Source organism: Diabrotica undecimpunctata, chromosome 3, assembly GCF_040954645.1.
Source record: "Diabrotica undecimpunctata isolate CICGRU chromosome 3, icDiaUnde3, whole genome shotgun sequence".
Taxonomy (NCBI): Eukaryota; Metazoa; Arthropoda; class Insecta; order Coleoptera; family Chrysomelidae; genus Diabrotica; species Diabrotica undecimpunctata.
This window is the reverse complement of record NC_092805.1, coordinates 47726628-47747921: the sequence shown is the minus strand read 5'-3', so window position 1 is coordinate 47747921 and position 21294 is coordinate 47726628. Positions and strand designations below refer to the sequence as shown.

The following is a 21294-nucleotide window of genomic DNA, read 5'->3' as shown; positions in this document are numbered from 1 at the left end:
TAAGCGACATTTTTTGATCAAAATACTTTTTTCGAAATATGGTAACCGCCTTTCAAAAAGGCTTAAACACCACAGAACCTAACATTAAAGGCGTAAGCACCAAAATGTTAAATATCTCATGTTTATAATAATTGTTTTATAAATAACATATGGTAAGAAGTCAGAATGCCTCAGTTAGATAATAATAAAATGCCAAAAAAATGTAAAAAAAGAAATATTAAGCGATGTTAAACGTTTTTTGTGTCTCCTGAAAAAAACTGTCAATGGCGCTTATGCCTTTCTGTCGTGACACCGTCGATATATTCTTCTTCTTCAGCCTTAAGTAATACAACTTTGAAAATAGGCCTACCCCAAAGCAATCCAGAGTTTTCTATTTTGCGCCACTTGCTTTCAGTTGTGTCCTCCGATCTTCTTAATGTCATCAGCCTCATCTCATTTCGTGGTTCCATCTTTTATCCTTTAGTCAGGCATTGTGTCCTGCGAAGCTCCATTTTAATTTGACGGCATGTTCTCCTGCGTCTTTTACTTTGGTTTTGCTTCTAATCCATTTGTTTGTTTTTTTATCTATAAGTCTTACCCCGAGCATTGATCGATCCATCCCTTTTTGTGCTTTTACTATTTTAGCCATATTAGACTTGGTGAGTGTCCACGTCTGTGAACCATACGTGAATATAGGGAGGATACACTGATCGTAAATTCTGGTTTTCAAATATTTTTCTATTTTAGTGATTTTCAAGATCCAACTTAGTTTTCCAAATCCTGCTCATGCTAACCTTATTCTTCTGGTAATTTCGGCAGTTTAATTTTCTTTGTTAACTTTCATTATCTGTCTCAGATAGATGTATTCGCTAACTGTTTCTAAATTTTGTCGTTCAACGTTTTTTTCTATTGTTCGGTATATTTGTCATTATTTTTGTTTTTCCAAGTTCGTCTTAAGACCTACTTTTTCCGAAGCTTGAAATAGTTGCGTCATCATGGTCTGTAGTTCTTCGAAACTTGTAGCGAATATTACAATGTCATATCAGCGTATCTCAAATGACTTAGTTTTCTTCCAATAACATTTATTCCCTTATCTACCCAGTTAATGTCTTTGAACACGTCTTTCAGTCCAAGTGTGAATAGCTTTGGTGAGATAATATCTCTCTGGCGAACTCCTCTGTTGATTGGTATACCTTTGGTTATCGCATCTATTTGTATTTTCATTGTAGCTTTCTTGTAAATTAAATGTATGAGCATTCTGTATCGGGACTCTATCCTGCAGTTGTTCATAGCTCTCTCTATTGTCCAAATTTTAATGGAGTCGAAGGCTTTTTTATAATCAACGAAGCCAATGTATAAGTTTAAGTGATATTCATTGGCTTTCTCTATTACGGTTCTGACTAAGAAGACGATCCGCTGTACTGTAACCCTTTCGGAATCCTACCTGCTCTACCGGTTGATAGCTATCGAGCTTCGACGTTAACCTGTTAGTTATTACTCTCATAAACAGTTTTTTTTTTTTCAATTAATCATATAGTGACATTAAAATTAGATTTCTTTAGTGTTTTATCCACATAATTTCTACCCTGATAAAAACTACCACTTTCAAAAAAATTCGAATAGTTTAAGTATTTTTTAATTTTTTTTATTTATTTTATACAATATTTTTGATTCGAAACCTTATGAACTTATTTTATTTCAACTTAAAAATCAACCCTTATTAGTTTATAAGGATGGGTAAAAGTATGGCTGTGCCTTAATAGCACTTTATATGTATCTTACAATGATTAAAATATGCGTTCTGATATCTCCTAAAATATGTGATATGGAATTTTTTACTCATAACGCGGTTAGCTTTTAAACTATTTTATTTTATTTTAATTTAAATTAATAATTTGTTTAAACTATTAGTTTTGAAACAGTTGTAGTTGAAAGAGCTTGATTAAGTCACTAATCAGGAGTGTATGCAAAATTTACACAGCCATATCTTAACCAATTTTTGTCTTACAGAAAAACAAAAAACTGAAATGTTCAGAAAAGCAAAACTTGTATTTTTTTACTTCTCAAGACTTTACGTTTTTTCAAAAATAAGCACTTTGCACAGGTCAAACTTACAAATCATTTAAAAAATACATAAATTAAGTAAACTGTAAAGCGATAATGACTAATTTTATTTTTAATACTAATTAGGGTGTGATGTTCACGATGTTTTTACCAAAAAAAGAGATTAACTTTATTTTGAGCGTAACTCGCTTAGTTTTCACGCCATAAATTAAAAAAAAAAACCAAAATAAAGGCCTTTTTAAATACTTTCAAAAAATTTTCATGTATTTTCTCATTTTACAATCCAAATTTGGATTCGGATTTTGACAACTAAGAAACTACTTTTCCTGAGCTACAACTCTGCTTTTGCTGGGTCAACATACTACGTGAGTACACCATTTTTTTTTGTTTTTGTATAAGCTACATCTTTGTTAACAACGTTTTTTTTTTTTAATAAATAGTTAATTTTTAAGTTTAAAAAACCGTCTAAAAACATGAGTTTTTTTTTGAAAAATAAACATTTTCACTCGCAAATAACTTAAAAAGTATTGACTAAAGTGAAAAAACTGTATATAATAAAAGTTACTTAGAATTAGTCAATTTACCTGTTTCCAAACTTATTTTAAACGTATCTTTTTTCATCCCAGAGTAATGGTGGCTTTCACCCATCAAGTAAAAGCAATACTGGTCTTAAGTCCAAAAGTGGAGGGTAAGAGGAACCTTAATCCAAGCAAATCCGTCGTGACGAGGAAAATTACACTCCAAAACTGTTATTTACTACAGTATTAAACATTAAAATTATTGTCAACCTTCACTTACGTTAATTTTTCACACTTATTTTGAATCTCTGTCCAGTCTGTTCGTTTTTCTTTTATGTTATTTAAATGTTTACTTAAGTCGGTAAGAGAATTAGTACTAAGCTGTGCTGATTGCGGTCGCGGGTTTATTTCCTCCCACTTGGCCACAAACCGTTCTATTTCCTTATCCAAATTCTCCTTTTCGATATTAAGAGTAGTTTTAATAGTTTCCATCTAAAATAAGATTTTATATTATGTAAGGATCTAGAAGTAACTATGATTTAAATAATAAGAGGTACTGCAAATTCCCATGTAATATTATTCCAAACGGCCAAAGACAATTGACCGATATACAGATATACTTATTGAAGCAACGATTACTATTATCTTCTTAATAATAAGCTGGTACCAAGAGGTACTAACAATAATATTAATAGTAGTTGTTTATTATGTATAAATCGTATTTTAAACAAACTAAAATAGATGGCAGAAAACGCTTAGACAACCCTAAAAAGATATCACATCTTTTTTTAGTACAAGTAGTCCATGAAGTGCTCTTTTTTTTCTTGCGTTTCTAATGGAGTCGAAAATTTTAATTTAATTTAATTTAATTAATTTAAGCCTTGTACCTAACTCGTTTTAATATTTGGTTTGTTTTTGAGTCAGGACTTCAGTGGTTGAGTATTGTTTTTGTGTGATAAGTTTGTTTCGACTCTCGTCTGTATTTTACCCGGTAGCTCTAACCAATCTGTGGCTACTTAAGGTATATAATTTTTTTAGTACTGCCACGTCGGTACATATGTTTTTGTTATTGATAGTATGTAGTCGTAAAAATTTTTCTAAATGTGCTTGGATCGTAAACTATCGAAACATCCCAGAAGTAAAGAAGATCCCACAGAATTTAACAAAAATTGGGAGAATATAAAAATCACGCTGCAAAAGACCGCAGACGAAGTGTTGGGTGGGGTACTCAAAGGGCAGCAAAACAACTAGTTTGATGAGGAATACAAACAAGTAGCCAAAGAGAAGAATAACGCATATCTAAAAATTATTAACAGAAGAACTAGGAACAATGTTGAAGAACATCAAGTAAAGAGAATAGGGGAAAAACAAAAGCACAACAGAAAAAGTGGCAACAGATCGATAAAGAGTTTAAAGAAATAGAAAAATTAAATAGAGAACACAAACACAGAAAATTTTACAAACAAGTTAAGCCCAAATAGGCTTTTTGAAAAACAGATCTGCCATTAATTAAATATCATCCGTCACACAAATATTAGAAAAAAATGACGAAATACGACATAAGCTGTAATTACATCTTCATATATTTTAAGGCTGTTTACGATACAATTGACAGGTTCCAATTATATTTGGTTATGATCGAATTTGGAATACCAAAAGGATTGGTATAATTAATTAAAATGACAATAAGAAAAGTTGAATGTAGGCGAAATCGTGGAGAAGGCGATATAATTTTGAACTCTATAGACTTTTGGTGATGTAGAGATATCGTGAAAACAATACAAAAACCGCCTCTGATAACTGAGCCACTTTAAGCGGATGGACAAAAATTATCCTTCTAAAATAACCATGCTAAACAGGCTAGCCGGAAGAAGAAGAAGAAGGAGGTGACATAAGCTCAGGTATCTAGACGATGTGCAGGACGATTCAAGGGAAATTGGAATAAGCAGTTGGAAAAGACAGACACTCGACAGGAAAGGATGGAAGAATATTTTCACGGGCTCACGAAGAGCTGTAACGCCAACTGATCATGTTTCTTTTGATGATTTTCTTTATTTAAAAAAATTGTAAATTAAAATAATAATCCCCAAAAATTAGTTGGTTAACTCAGCATGTCATCCATACATAATATTTTAGAACAAAATAGTTTTGCCTATTAAAAAGCAATAGTAGGAGTAGACCTTTGGTAAAATTATTTAATATGTACATGTATTTGAAAAAGAAACTAAATTAAGCGTATTAATAATTAATAAGATTTTAATACCTGTTTTTCCATAATATGTTGATAGTTATCCAATAAACTTTGAAGACGATCCCAAGCACCTTTAAGTCTATTTACAACACTTACTTGTTCTCGTGACCAGCTGGACAGGGCTTGTGCTTTTCTAGACATTTCGTTAAATAGTTCTTCCATCTAAAATAAATGTTTTACATTGTATCTCCTTATATATGATATAGTTAATATTTAATTTAAATTATCACCCTCTTATAGTTATTATAAAGGAGAAGTGGTAAAAATACTATTGAGTAATGATAGAAAATTAGAACATAAATTTAATTCACCAATTTAAGGAATAAGAGAAGGTATGGTAGTATATAAGGTAGATCATTTTACAAACAATAAAAAAATAACGTTGACTCTAAATATCTGTAAAAACTGCTATTAAGTAATTTCTATTCTGATTATCTAATCCATAAAAGATCGCTGAAAAATGTTTTGCATAGGAAATAATCTTTACATAGAAAAATCTGAGCAAACTTAGCTGACCATAAAATTACAATTAGTTTCTACGCATACAATAATTACAAACAGTTCTATCAATAATAGTCAATAATTTGAAGCTATCATTTATTGTGTGAATAAGATTAATATTAAAAATTTTGATATTACAATGGCCTACACATTTCAGGAAATGGCAGATATGCATTTAACTTTGGGTAAGTTGGATCAGATTAAATTATGATTTCAATAAACTATTGGGAATATCGTAGGTGAATGTTAAGGAAATAGTGCAGCAGCCGCAAGGCGGTATGCAGTAAAATACCCCAATCGAAATACACCCGATAAACGATTATTTTTGACCATTGATCGTCGTTTACGGAAAACGGGTACATTCCAACCGTAAGTTGCTGGCAATAGTGGTCGTACAATAATGGATGCAACTGATGAAGACATTTTAGAAATCATTGAAGAAGTCCCTGGAACAAGTACAAGGGTAATAGCTGCTCAACCAAATGTTTCTCATGTAAGGGTTTCGAGGCATTTGCAGGATCAGCTGCTTCAACCCTATCACTTAACAACGGTTCGTTAATTTTATTAAAAAGATTGTGTTTAACGACAAGGCTATCTTCAGTAAAAATGAAATAACAAACCATTAAAATGAGCATATTTGGGCCGACGAAAATCCCCACGCCAAAAAAACGACTCATCACCAAATTACTTTTAAAGTTAATGTTGGGCAGGAATTATGGATAACAATCTAATAGGCCCAGTATTTCTTCCCAACAATTTAAATGGTGATAATCATTTGCAGTTCTTGGCAAACGATTTACGAGTATTTGGAAGAAGTAAATATTGCAATAAGGCAAAATATGTGGTTTCTACAAGATGGCGCTCCACCGCATTACAGTAAAGAAGTCAGGGAATACCTTTGCAGGCAGTATCCTGGTCGGTGGATTGGAAGGGGTCGTGATGCACCTATTTCTTGGCCAACCAGAAGTGAAGTCCAGGTCTTAACCCCATGGACTTTTACTTTTGGGGGTTTATGAAAGAGAAAGTGTATTCTGTAACAATAGAGGACGAACAACAATTGAGGGTTAGAATAATTGAAGCTGCCAATCAATTTCGTCAGAAAAATATGATTTTTCAGCGCATTCGGTTTTCCTTATTAAAACGATACCGAATGTGTATTAAAGAAAATGGGGGTAACTTTGAACATTTATTGTAATATCATATTTATATAGGTTATAGACTTTTTTGTACTTGTGAATTCATTCAAGCCATTTATTTGATTTATTTGTTACACGTAATTTTTTACAGGTTAATGAAAAAGGCCGTAACTCAATGAAAACTGTTTTTTGAAAAAAGTCATATGAGGCAAAAATTTTTTAAAAACAATGTGTTAAACTAATGATGCCACAAAATTCATTTGATTTGAACGTACTCAAAAGTTTGAAGGGGTTTAGGGCTGCACACCCCCCATAAAATTTTTCTGTGCGCTTAGATTTTGTTGTTTCTTCTGTATGTAAAATGCTTTCAAAACAAGAAAGTAACGTGTCCATTTTTATTACAAAATGTCAAGTAGTTTAAAAGATAATGCAAAAAAAAACAATTTTTATTTTGTATCTTCAAAGGGCTGTAACTTTTTTTGTGTACACTTTAGTACTAAGGTAAGTTGGATTCAATCAATTTATTTTTGTCCCCGGAATGCGTGATTTAATTTATGACATACCTTTTTGAAACACCCACTGTAACACCGTTTACGAGAATTTTTATTAATAATTTAAAAATGTTTTATTTCGTATTAGTTAAATAAATTATACTTACTTCAGGCTTTTCCTTTAGAATATTAGAATGCACAACTCCAGACTCTCCAACCTCATCTATAGTTACAGGTTGCTTTGTGAGATTTGTTGTGGAGTGGTCTACATAGTTCTGCAATTTGACAACATCCTGAGCTATTGAGTCCTTTAAAGAATTTACAAGTTGATCCCAATAACTTCTGTTATGCGACTCTAGATCAGATCTCAAGCGCGAAAGACCAATAACAAAGCAACCGACACGTTCTTCAGTACTAAAAAAATATAAATTTAAAAAAAGAGATACAATTAGTGACACACAATTGCGATACATATTTAAGTCGATTAGTTACGTTAATATAATAATTTAATTAGTGTTTTATTTTTTTTTTGGTAATAAAATAATTAATTTTATTTAAATTTTTAAATTGTCGCGAGGTCCAAGGCCGAATAACTCTGTTAGGAGAGGATCTTATTCTCAGAAACTCGGTTTCTCATTTGGAAGTCATTTTACTAGGACTCTCAACTGAAAAACCGACATTCAAGATACCCCTGACACGGCGAGAAAGAGGTTTAACGTCATCTAACACACTATTGCACAGCTATAAAACATTCATTAGACCTATTATCGAATACAAAGCATGCATCTTCGCCTCCCTTAAACCCCATGAAATCAATGCTATCATGGCTACCAAAAGAAAATTTCTCAGATTCTGCATGAGGAAGAGCAGGCTTTATCCATCAGCACATATATACATTCTGGCAAATATAACACCTATTAAGGACAAAATCCTATTATTCACCAGGTGGTATGTCCTTCAAACCATAACAGGCTCGAATAATAGAGTAAAGCAGTATTAAAGACACTTGCAATCGCCGAGGGCAAATACTCACCAGATTTCCTCAAAGAAAAGTTCCGTTCCCACACTTAACATCATTCATCACGTTTTATCATACCTCCATTACTCCAAAATAAAAAAGGAGTACCCCTTCCTTGAAGAAGCGAAAAGCTTAAACAAGGTTAAAAATACCAGTTTTTCTGATGTATAGTTAAGGAAAACTGTTATAGAAAAAAATAAGAAGAAATCGAGCAACTACAAAATAAACAATACATTTAAACACGATAGATTTAATGCACATAAAAAATTAAGAATTGACAAAAAGACAAAGTAACAGACACAACATATTAGTGCACGACATTGGAAATATTATTTTGTACACAAAACCAAAATTAAGAGACTATAAAAAAATACACAGAACAACTGTTTGCCGATCAACGCAATAATGTAGATAATAAATACACAAACAAATAGTGAGACCGAACCAGAAAATGAAAGAAATGGGATAGCATACGATTAACGAAATGAGGACTAAAAAAGCTTCAGGTTCAGATGAATTACCAATAAACATAAGTAAACTCATTAAAGATAACAACTTAATAAAGGTTGTGGAACTATCTAATAGAATTTCCAAATTTGGAATCTCTCTTCGGAGGGAATGGCTCTATAACAATAATAACCAAACCGAAAAAGCCAAATGCGAAACAATGCACAAAACACCGGAACATTAGTCGTATGTTAAAAAATATTCTTAAAATTTATTTATCGAAAAATATACAAAAAATAAGAATTTAACATTGGACACACATAATTTGGCTTTAAAGACAGACTAGAATTCAAATAGCTGTTATTTCTTTCAGATAGATTAGTTCTTATTACAAAATGCGCATCTTCGACGATGTTTGGTTTCTACTTTTTCCAAAATATGCGTTTTCCCAGACAAATGTCTTTTCTTTAAGTTTATTTGCAGTAAATATCTTGTTATTTCTTATGCTAATATAAGAATCCGTTAATTTTGATATAATATGAATGCGTTTAAATCTGCTGATCCCAGATGAATTTCAATGGCCATTTTCCGATATCACTGACTTAATGGTTCTCCTAAAACAGGTATAAGCCTTTATTTGGTCTAAGAAACTTTTATTCCTATTATAGTTATTGACAATTTCTGGCTTTTTCTTTACACTTTCATTTCTTGATGTTACTTTTAGCATTCTTTCCATACGTTTTGTTGACAAAATTAAAACCTCTTGCTTATCATACCGTTTTAGTACTGCAACTTTTGAGTCACTTTCTGCGTCAATTACCTGCCCCATATTATTATTATTTTTTTTTAATAATATTTTTTGAATTTCTTCGTAAGGTACCAAAAAAGGTACTTTGCCTTTTTAATAATTTATGCGCTAGTTTATTAATAGTGTAATAATTGTCCACAAAAACAGTACGACTGCACAAAAGAATCCCTTCACATAGTTCTAAAACAACCGAAGTTGGATATTTTCCCATTTTGTCCCAAAATAGATTTTAATATCATAAAAGTGTACTCATCTCATAAACACCATTTAAATAATTTTACACCAAATTTATGCCGTTTAATCTTGATAAATTGTAGGAAATATATCTGATCACGAAAGAGAAATAAATTTTCGTCTATAATAATGTTACCAGCCGGCGTTATAGCATTTTGAAATGTTTGTCTAATAATTATGATGTATGCGCTATTTTATCTTATACAGTGTTGTGGAAATATCTGCATTGTTATCGTTTTCAGTCAAATGACAATTATTCAGAAGAAGTTCATATCTGTTTCTTGACATAACTTGTTTTATTTTATTGAAGTATAGGACATTAGTAGACCACTAACAAGATAGTTTGGGCATTTAACAAATCCAATCCAAATTTGTAATCCTAAAAATATTTTTATTTGATCTATATTCGTATATTTCCATTTTATTATTAAAGATTTAGGCAAAAGTGCAAGTGATCTATTTTTGGTATGTGTTTACACTTTATAGTCTTTAACTGAATAAGATGAGAAGGGGAGAACTGTTTGTCTTATGTTGGTCATTCAGAATTATGTCTGTATTTTTAATTTCTTGATTTCCATAGATTTTAATAAAAATAGGTTAAGGCCTTTATTTTGAATTTGAAATTCGTCATTAAAAGAATGATAATAGTATAGAAGGTGTAGTGCATACGTAGAGTCTGTTTTTGTTTTATTGAAAGCCCTTTTATATTCTGCTATACGTTTGATAAAAGTTCTACCATATTTAAGTTTGTATCATCGAGCAAAAAGACAAAAGAGGGAATCTAATCGTTATGAAAAGGCGACCAAAAAAGTGGCCTCTGATGGCGGACATATCCGGAAATGCGAATGCGCCAAATTTAAATTTTCCGACACTTATTAACAGTAGCTATAAAATAGTTTTCAGAATGTGTCTTAGACGAGAAAATTTTAATTAAATATTAACGATAACAGTCTAAAATGTGAAACAATTGTTAAAAAACTTCAATATAAATAAGATTTCATGTGACAGTTGGGACACATAATAACATAACCCAACTAAATTTGATTTCTTAAACAAGGAAGGACTCCCTTTCCTTGTTTAATTTGGCCTCTCAAGATGGCACTTCCTGTCTAACAATATTTTTGCCCCCACTACCTTTACATTCCCTCTTTTGTCTTTTTGCTCGATGGTTTGTATACACTGCTGTGTAATTGTGTAAACGTGAAAAAGATAGGAATAACACCAGCTTTTATAATAAATAACAACTTGGGCAAATATATTAAAAAGCAAAGAAAAAGCAATAAAAAAATGTATTTTTAGTACAAAAATAGAAAATTTCGCAATCAATGTGACTTTTTAACAATAAGTAAGTTTTTATGCTTTTCTTATAGCTAAGATGGGCTATAATGATTAATTAAAGTTTTATTTTTATCCTCACCTTGGTAACTTCGCAATTTCTTGTCCAAACGTTTTCGATGCCCTAAAATGAAGATCCCAATGTTGCCAAGTTGATAATTTTGACGTATCTAGAGACTCCAGCTGAAGCCAAGACTGCCAATGTGTTAATACCGCCTTCAGTTGTTCGAATAATTCATCTGTACGCTTTGAAACGTTATCTAATGCTTGTTTATTTCTATAAAAAAGAACAAATATATTTGTATTCTAGTATTAAACTTTTTATAAATTTGCCTAAATTAAACAACTGGTCCCAACAATAAAACTTGACGTAATAAACTAGTATATATTGTGTTACAAGAAGATATTATAAACAAGACGATCAAGAAAAATACATACGCCAAAAAACATATCTCTACATATTTGTAACGATGCCTTTGAAACCACTATCAACTTGTTACACGTTCGAGCACTTGAATTTTGATTGAATTTTTTATAACAATTAACGAGAAGTTTTTTAAAATAAATGTGATTATTAATAAAAATCATTTTTACGTTCATAATCTGGACCAAACTAACTTGGAATTGAGATAAACTTTGTGTGCTTATATAGTCTTAATATAAGCCTTCACCACTAATTTACTTAAAATAATCAACCTATACAGACTTTAGACCCGGTTTAGAAAAGGCCAGATATTATACTTGTAATAATACTTGCTAATAATTAAGTTATGCTAATAAAATTAACTTGCTGTCAGTAGCAGCAGCAACATTAGATGTTGCTTACATGCTACATGGGATGACAAGATTAGTCAGAAAACAAAATTGCACATATAAAAAGCACTCACAGTATCAACACTTCTATATGAAAGCGAGACATGGTTTATAAATAAAAAGACACACAATAGTCAAAAAAAAATGAAAAGGTCAAAAGACAGGGAGGAAGAAGAAGGAAACCCCAAAATTAGGTTAAATTTATTTATTTTGTTGATTATTTTAGAGTTATAAATAATTTAAAACTGAAGAAAAAAATTTAAAAAAATGAAGATTGTCAGGGTTCAAAAACACAATTAAATTATATTTAAAATCACTAAGTACCTAAATCCCATTTTAAACCTTCTATAAGTATGTCTTTACAGCGATTTATTCTTTTACAGTCTTGTCTACGTTTTGACAATATAGAAAATCGAGAAGAAAAAAAAATTGATAAAATGACTGCTATTGGAGCATGTTGCGAAAAATTTGTGCAAAATAGCCAAGACATGTATACGCCAAGCAAACACCTAACCATTAATGAAAAGCTAGAGGCATTTAGATACCGCTGTGGTTCTCGTCAGTATATGCCAAAAAAGCCTGCACGATACGAATTAAAAATATTAGCTCTCATTGATGCAAAATCATACTATGTTGTAAATTTAAACCTATACGGAGAATTGCAGTCAGAGAGACCCTTAAAATTGAGCAATAAACCTACCGACGTAGTTCTCCGACTTGTAACTCCGATATCTGGAACCAAACGAAATGTAACATTCGATAATTGTTTTACAGTTATGAGCTGATGCTGAAGCTTTTAAAAAATTATTAATTGATGTCAACTGAAACTGTAAGAAAAACAAAAGGCAAATACATTAAAGTTTTCTAGCATTTAGTAACAGCCCAGAATATTTCTCAAAATTTGGATTTTAAGAGTGTATAACGTTAGTTATTTTTTAGGATACACTTTACGGTTCGGAAGTATGGGACGTCACCAAAGATAATAGAAACAAACTTATGACGACAGAAATGGATTATCTGAGACGAAGCTGCGGTAGATCGAAACTGGAGAGAGTTAGAAACGAACAAATAAGAAACGAAATGAAAATGGAGAGAAATATCAATGATGACATAGAAAGAAAACAATTAATATGGTTCGGACATGTTAAAAGAGTGCCAGAGTGCAGATGGCTTAGAAGAGTACTGGAATGGATCCCTCCTGAAAGAAGAAAGAGAGGACGACCACGGAGAAGTTGGCGCAACGATATTAATGAAGCAATGAAGGCAAGAGACTTAGAAGAGGCAACTGCATATGACAGAAAAAGATGGAAATTGGGGGCGGAAAAGCGGCGACAGCTGTAATAAATCCGTTATTATATATATATATATATATATATATATATATATATATATATATATATATATATATACTCAAAAATGTTTTGCATATTATCTGTAACGCAACTGAACGTTTCTCATTTGAAATTTTTTGCACTGTTTTCTTTTTGTCTACTAAAATAATGTACTTTATTGCTTGTTTTTGTTTTTTAATCATCACAAAGATTCGCAGTATTCATATTGTGTTCATCAGTTTTCGAAAACCGATATTTGTCAAAATTGGTTTGCGTTTTATTCACTTTGTAGTGAACAATATGAATAGACAAGTGATATCTGAGTTCAACAGAGCTAGAATCGTTACTTTGATTGAGGAATGCCACACACAAGTCGACTTTGCTGTCCGGATTGAAGTTAATCAGAGTGATGTGTTTTGGATTGTGAAAAAATATCGAGAGACGAATTCTGTTAGCGATCGTCCAAAAAGCGGAAGACCCAGAATTACTACCAATGTCCAAGACCGCTTTTTAACGTTAACTGCCCGGAGAAACCCCACTATGACTGCTCCAGCTATTAGAAGAGAGGTCCAGCAAGCTCATAATATTGTAATTTGCGATCAGACTATTAGAAACAGGTTACATTCGGCAAATTTATTGACAAGAAGACCATTTTTTGTACCAAAGCTTATGTTAGAGCAGAAAAGGACTCTACTGGAATGGGCCAATGAACATTTACAATGACATGACAACAGATGGGGAAACGTGTTATTTTCTGATGAAACCAAAATTAGCCTTTTGTCGGGTAATCGCCGAATTAGGATTTGGAGGAACCAAAATCGACAGGATAGACTTAACCAAGCTGTCCAAAGAGTCCCATATCAAGGTGGCTCCATAATGTTTTGGGGCGGCATCATGCTAAATAATAAAACTCCTTTAATTCCTATTGTTGGTAACATGAATGGACAAATTTATATTGATGCCATTCTTAGGACTGTTGTACGCTTGTGGCGAGGAGCTGTTGGTCCAGAGTTTATTTTTATGGACGACAATGCACCTCCACATCGTATGAGACATGTAGCAGATTTTTTAAAGACAGAAGATATCGTCAGATTACAATGGCCACCTTGCTCACCTGACCTCAATCCCATTGAGCACGGATGAAACATGCTCAAAAGAAAAATTCAGTCTCGGCAGCCACCCCCAAGGACACTACAAGACCTTAGAATAGCAGCGATTGAAGAATGGGGCACCATGGACCAGAACTACATTAATACACTTATAAGAAGCATGGGATATCGCATTCAGTCTTGAATTGATGCAAGAGGTGGAAATAGGGTATATTAAGTATTAGTTACTATATCTGTACAAATTTAAAAAAATATATTTATAATACATATTATAAATAATGATAACAAATTGTTAATCCTTTAAATTTTGTTTATTGTTTTTTTCAAAACATACAATTTTATATATATAATAAAGTATTTTGTTAAAAAAAAATAGATTTTACCAGATTAGGTGGATAATTTTGAAAATATTACATTATGCAAAACATTTTTGAGTGTGTATATATATATATAACGTTAGTTTCACATGTACCAATAAAAGGAAAGAGTAGTTGTTTTAACGTCAATTTTACATCACATCCCTGATTTGACGATAGTACTGGCAAAATTAAGTAACCCGAAATAATTTCTTTATAAAACTCTAGAAAATGTGCAGTAGATGTGGTAGATCAATTGTCGGCTTCATACGATGTTTCACGTAATAGAAAAATGTGACGCATTACATTTTTTTATACGGAACTTAACTGTGCGGCTATAAAATGTTAGAGTAATTTATCAACAAAATACTGATTATTTTCAAACAAATCGAAAGGAACTTTTAAAATTATTAGCAATACAGTTACTAACAGAATACAAACAAATTCGGTCTACCATTCTAAAGCTTTCGCGAAATTTAGAAGTCCTTCTTGAAGGAACTGCAGCCAATGATATCAGCCAGGTAAAATAATGAAAGGGGCCAAAAGATGTAATGTTTGTTCGAGAAAACACGACAGAAATACCTTTAATAATTGTGTGACCTATAAATAAGCTATAAGTTTAAAGTATTCAGTGGTGCTTTGTGGCTCTTGCTATTTAGCTAAAAACAAATAAATTGTATTCTGTATGTTATAGTTTTTCCAAAATAAATTTTTTTTGCTAGTTCTGTGATCTTTTTTTTATAATCCAGAAAAAATGAGTTTCAGGTTTTTACTTTATCAACAAAATAAAACTACATTAGTTAAAACAAAGCTTTAAATGTTTATTTTTGAATTTTTTAGTCTTTTATAGACGAGTTTTTACAAATCTTCCAACGAAGACAAAAATAAAAATATCGTCTCTGATAGTCTCGGCATAAAAAAAAAGAGTTTTTATCTTTTTCTTCTTAAGGTACCGTATGCGTATTAAGACTGTGGCTGTCATTATGTTTACCATTTTTTGAAATATTGCTCCATGGGATGCTCTGCGAAATAAGTCTTTCACCGTGGAACATTACCTAATTTTACGCAGCTCTGAAAATTTCTTTCAACCAATCAATCTGTTTTCATCCAATTTTCCAATCATCCAGTTTTTAAAGTTAACTTTAATTTTTTAATACCACACAAAACTAAATTTAAACCAACAATTTTTAACGGGTTTTTACCCACATATTTAGTGGCATGCTTTTAGAACTACATACCGAATCTTCTAAAATAGGACTGAAAATGAATTTAAACAAAACAAAAGTCATGCACTCCGAAGACACCGTGACAATAATAAACGATAAATTTATAGAAAAAGTTGAAGAATATATATACTTAGGACAAAAAATAATACTAAATAGGGAAATTCAAACTGAAGAAATAAAAAGAAGAAGAAAGTTAGCTTGGGCAGCATTCGGTAAACTGAACTATATACTCAGAAATCAACAAATTCAATTACATCTTAGATCTAAGGTTTTTGATGCATGCATTATTCCGATATTAACTTATGCGGCACAAACATGGACAATCACAAAAAAGAATATGAATATACTTAGAGTCACTTAACACGCGATGGAAAGAGCAATGCTAGGTATATAACTTAAGGACAAGAAAACAAACACATGGATAAGACAGAAAACCAAAGTCACCGATGTGGTGCAAAAATCATTAAAGTTGAAATGGGAATACGCTGGACATGTAGCTAGGAGCGATCTTAACAAATGGAACAGATCAATTTTAACTTGGAGACCATACCAACACAAAAGACCCAGAGGCAGACCTCCTATGAGATGAACAGATGATCTGAAAAGGACTGCCGGGAAAAATTGGCTACAAGTAGCGTACAATAAAAAACAATGGAAAGGAAGACTTGAAGAGGCTTATGTTCAGATGTGGACGTGAATGGCTAGGCGAAGAAGAAGAAGATTTAGTGGCTCAATACATGTATACCTAGTGCCTTGATGATGAAACATGGATTCCGAAAACGTTTTGTGATATAGCCCGATTGGGGTTTTAAATTATATTCCTTTTATAAATGATTTTTAATAAAAATTTTTGTGATAATATATGGTATACAGCCAACTACAGGAACTTAGATTCCTTGTGGTTTACGATCTTCAACAAAACGGGTAAATGGCCTATGTTAAAAAATACATAAGCATAAGATAGAGCTTGACAAATAACATATTTTATTGTACCTTTTTGTGATTCCTTCAAAGAGTTCATTTTTTGGTTCTTCGGATATTGTTCGAAAATTTTTGGGAATATCCAAAAACCGCTTTAGTTGTTGATCGTAGGTCTTTCTTAAATTTTCTTCGCTTGGAAAATACTCTAACACCGAGTTTCTATAAATCAAATCAGCATGGATTTCAGGCAGGTAAATATGAAGGGTGTCCAAACTTTCCAAGTATTGTTTCTCTAATACTTGACATAGTTGCTTATCGAGGTCCTTCTTCCAACTTTGTACATTTCTAAAACCTTTTTCTTCGACTTGATTTGTAGTGTGTCTTATCTGTTTGGCTATGTCTTTCCACCTGCTGTAATCTTTAATAAGATCAATTTCTTTCAGACCATTTATCTAAAACAGGTCAATCATAAAACATTTAGCTTAAAGTGATTAGTTTTTACCTTTTCCAAAATTTGATGATGGTACATAGTCAGCAGGTTATTTTCCTTCGAGAGTCTTTCAACAGCTGTTTTTAGTGTTTCCACATACTTTTCCACTGATTTTTCTTGCCCCCATGAAACCACTTCTTGTTCTTGTACAAGCTTTGATAACTCCATGGCACTGGCAAGCATCATTGGCTTCTGGGACGGAATCATACGATCACCAATTGTATTGTGAAAATTTGCAATCTATAAAAACATAAAGAAATATTTAAATAAATATTAATTTTATTAAGAGTAAATTTGTACTATTAACTAATTGATATATTGTGTAATTATTAATTTAAAAATAAATAGTTTTATGATATTATTAAATTGATTTGTTTGTTAAATATGTGTTCGAATGTATTCGAATATCCGAGGCAGCTTTTTGGTTCTACAAGGATTATCTTGTTTTTATACGTAGGATAGAGTACTCATCTGTCCCTTAAACCCTATTCTTTTATCCGAGCTTGGGACCAGTAACATGACTATTGAGCTACTCGATTAACCAAATAATAATGCAAGTTGAGACGGAATATTTCGTGGCATAGCTGTAAAGACTCTTCTGAATAGAGAAATAAGTGTAAACATAAGGAATACATGTGGGGAAGACAATGTTAAATAATGAGAATCTCTGGAAATCGCCAACAGGACCACGAAGTGTAGGCTACACCGAAAAAAAAGAAGCGACAATCTGAAACCTATATTATTAATAATATCGTATGGCATATTATTTGCTGAGGAGATTCTTTTGGATTTTGTCGATGCCAATTGCATCTTTAATCCTGGTTCAAGTAGTTGATGTCAATGCGCACTAGCCCAAGGGAATCGAGAACTATACATGCTCTCGGAAGTACAGTGACGGCTCGTTATCATTTTTAGAAACAAAACTGTCGTTTTTAATTGCGAGAATCGATCGCAAATGATCTGGCTTAAAAGAATAGTATCTCGACAGCTGAGAGGAACATTGATACAGGTGGATAAGGTTTAAATAGGCAATTCACCTAAAATAAAGAAGTACAAAGTCAAACCACATGGGTGAAGAATATCTATCATATTTCATTTCATATAAATCACATTGCACAAGACAGAAAGAATTTGTTGCGTAATTAAAATTGGTCAAATAAACTTGGCTCGTGAAAATATGTCTTAACAGGTTGAGCGCCGATGCATAAAAGCCAAAACTTCCCCGTGGACCAACACGTATCTTATGACTTCCGCGCGAAAAATTTTTTGTTTTTTTTTGTTAGTTTTTGACAAAAATCAAGCAGACACCGGTGTCTGCTTCGGCCCTACAGGTTGACACAGCAGACACCGGTGTCTGCTTTGGCCATACAGGACGGCGAAACAGGCACCGGTGTCTGCTTTGGCCCAGCCGTTTGCACTTGTGTCGATCCAAAGTGTCGTCAAAATGTTCCGATTCGATATCCGATCTTGCAATTTTACCGCTCATAAACATTGCCTCGACGTAAATTAGGTTAGTTTGTTATTGCACGTGGTGATAAACAGGTGCATGTACTGTTCAAAATGACGAATCGTGGAAAAAGGATGGTGGAAATGGTATTGCATTCAAAAGAAGACTCTGGTGATCCTTCTGAAGGTAGGTAGAACGTCTATATTACTACACAAATTTCATAATAGTATTACTTTTTTCTCCATTACATAATATTTTATGTGTTTTCGGTAAAATCAAAGAATGTTTTTCATCTAGTTTGACTTGAGGAGCATTTACACACATACACAAGCACACATGCACACACACTATATGTAGCACTTGTTTATAAAGTATAAAGTTAATATAGTTATGTAAATAATATAAGAAAAAGTTTTTACTTTTTACTCACAAAATATGTTAAGCTTAATACCTGTTCTAATATTCTTGCAAATTTCATAAACTTTTTAGCATGTTCACTGGTATCTTCAATAGCATTTGGCACGTGATACCCCATAGCTTTTAGCTGTCTAACTTCAGATATAAGAATGACTAGTCGTGGTGAGTAGTTGACGTGCATAAGTTTCTCTTTAGAAAACTCGACAACAGGATCTGATTCTCTTAGACTCAATGCTTTGTTTTTTATGTAACCCATTATTTCCGAGCTCCAGGATTCGAAGAGCTCGTTATGCTGTTGTTTGAGGTCCTTGATGAGTTCGGTTATCATTTCTCTAAGGTCATCATATCCTTGAAGATCCTACGAAGGAAATAAAAAATTACAATATTATTAAGGACTAATAAAAAAATATTATAGGGTACGGACACTCATTTTTTCAATCTTCAGTTACGGTGCCGAAACATGGACAATAAAATCAGAGGATAGGAAAAGGATTGACGCATTCGAAATGTGGTGCTGGAGACGAATGCTACGCGTCTCGTGGACGGAGCACAGATCCAATCAGTCGATTCTCGAAGAGCTAAACATTCAGACCAGACTCTCCTCTCAGTGTCTTGCAAATGTTTTAAAGTTTTTTGGCCACATTGCGAGAAGAGACAATGACAACTTAGAAAGACTAATTGTGTGCGGAAACGTAGAAGGACGTAGAGTCAGAGGACGCTCACCTATCCGATGGACAGATCAAGTACAGAAAGCCACTGGAGAGACGTTTTCCGAGTCCATGAGAGCAGCCCAAAATCGCAAGAGATGGAGAGAATTGACAGCCCGCATTGTAGGAAATCACGATCCTCAGCAATGAGGAAACGACAAGAGAGAGAGAAAAAAGTATTGAGCCGGGAGAAATTCTCACTCTACCGGAAAGAAAGTTGCTATCATTTATGAAGAACTTAATGTTGATTTGCTTCCTAAAACTGTTTTTCGGAACTTAGATTTAAATTTACTTAAACCTCCATCCATGAGAACTCTTTTGAATTCACGTTTTTTGGTATAGAAATAGATACAAGTGTACACTAGTATATATAGTGTTCTAATTATTGCCAGATATTCCCGATAGTTAAAAAATCATACAACGTACACAAGAATAGTAAGACTCGAATCGAAAAATCATCTATCAGCTTTTAGCACGCACAGATTTATAGTTAACTTAAAGCGACCACTTTTAACTTCGTGCTTATTGAAAAGTACATTATTAGCAGACATATTCATGGAAAATTTTGAACATTTTATTGTACACAAATAAAACAAACAGCCCATAGTATGGTGGAGATATACAGATGATGTGTTCTTCATTTGGCCCCATAAACCAGAAGCATTGAAGAACAATAAAAAAGAATTAATAAAATTTTCTATGAAATAAGAAAACAATAACTCACTTCCTTTTCTGGACGTGATTATCACATAAAAAGACACATGGTATGCAACCAAACTCAACCAGCAACAAGACAACCAACCCACACCAACAGATAATTAAGTTACTACTCCAACCACAACGTAAACGTCAAAAAAGGAAATCTCAAATTCCTATATGATAAAGTCCGAAGCACCATTTATAAACAATATTAAATAAAACACAATACCATAAGAAATCCAGAAACGCTTATAAAAATGGAGTCAAAAATGGTAACAATACTTGCGAATATCAGGCAGGATTCAGAAGTAATAGGACCTATTCGTCACCTGTAGGTAAAATAGCAGTATGCGTCCTGTTCGTCGACTTTAAAAAGACCTACGATACGGTAAAACGGCAACAGATGTACGCACTAATGAAAGAAATGGGCCTACCAAGTAAAATCGTTAGGATGGTAAAGATGACTATGGATAACTCCACAAACGAAATAGCATGAAAGGGACATAAATCAAATAATTTTGAAACAAAGGAAGGATTAAGACAAGGATACCCACTATCAACGACTCTTTTTAATATAATACTGAAAGGAATAATTAGAAAAAGTAAAATAAACACACAGGAAACGTTTTTAAAAATGGCCATCAATGTATAGCATTTGCAGAATCTAACACTATTAACAACAAGTAAGAAAGAGCTAAAAAAATTAATGAGCAATATAATAAAAGAAGCAAAAATGTTTGGTCTTCTCATAAATAAGGAAAAGACAAAATACATGATAATGGGAGAAACAAATGAAGAACAAGAAGACAATTTCACATTGGAGGCAGAAGGAGAAAATTCATGCGCGTTTAAAAGAGTTTCAGAATTTACTTACCTGGGTGTAAAAGTAGATGAAAAGGGGCATGGGAGAGGGATGATAAAAGCAAGAATAGTAAAAGCAAACAAAAAGTATGGAGCATTGCGTCCATTAATAAAATCCAAATATGCCTCAAGAAA

The 21294-nt window shown here is 32.5% G+C and overlaps 1 protein-coding gene across 1 annotated transcript in view; it reads right to left on the bottom strand.

Moving 5' to 3' along the window:
- btv (dynein cytoplasmic heavy chain beethoven) overlaps nt 1–21294 on the bottom strand; it is a 344345-nt gene that overhangs the window by 255941 nt on the left and 67110 nt on the right. Inside the window, exons 9-15 of the mRNA XM_072524490.1 lie at nt 18927–19250; nt 17041–17268; nt 16611–16990; nt 10865–11059; nt 7108–7354; nt 4825–4974; nt 2842–3053 (exon numbers count right to left, since the gene is read on the bottom strand). Of these exons, the coding sequence (XP_072380591.1) occupies nt 2842–3053; nt 4825–4974; nt 7108–7354; nt 10865–11059; nt 16611–16990; nt 17041–17268; nt 18927–19250 (1736 nt within the window). The remainder of the gene's footprint in view (nt 1–2841; nt 3054–4824; nt 4975–7107; nt 7355–10864; nt 11060–16610; nt 16991–17040; nt 17269–18926; nt 19251–21294) is intronic.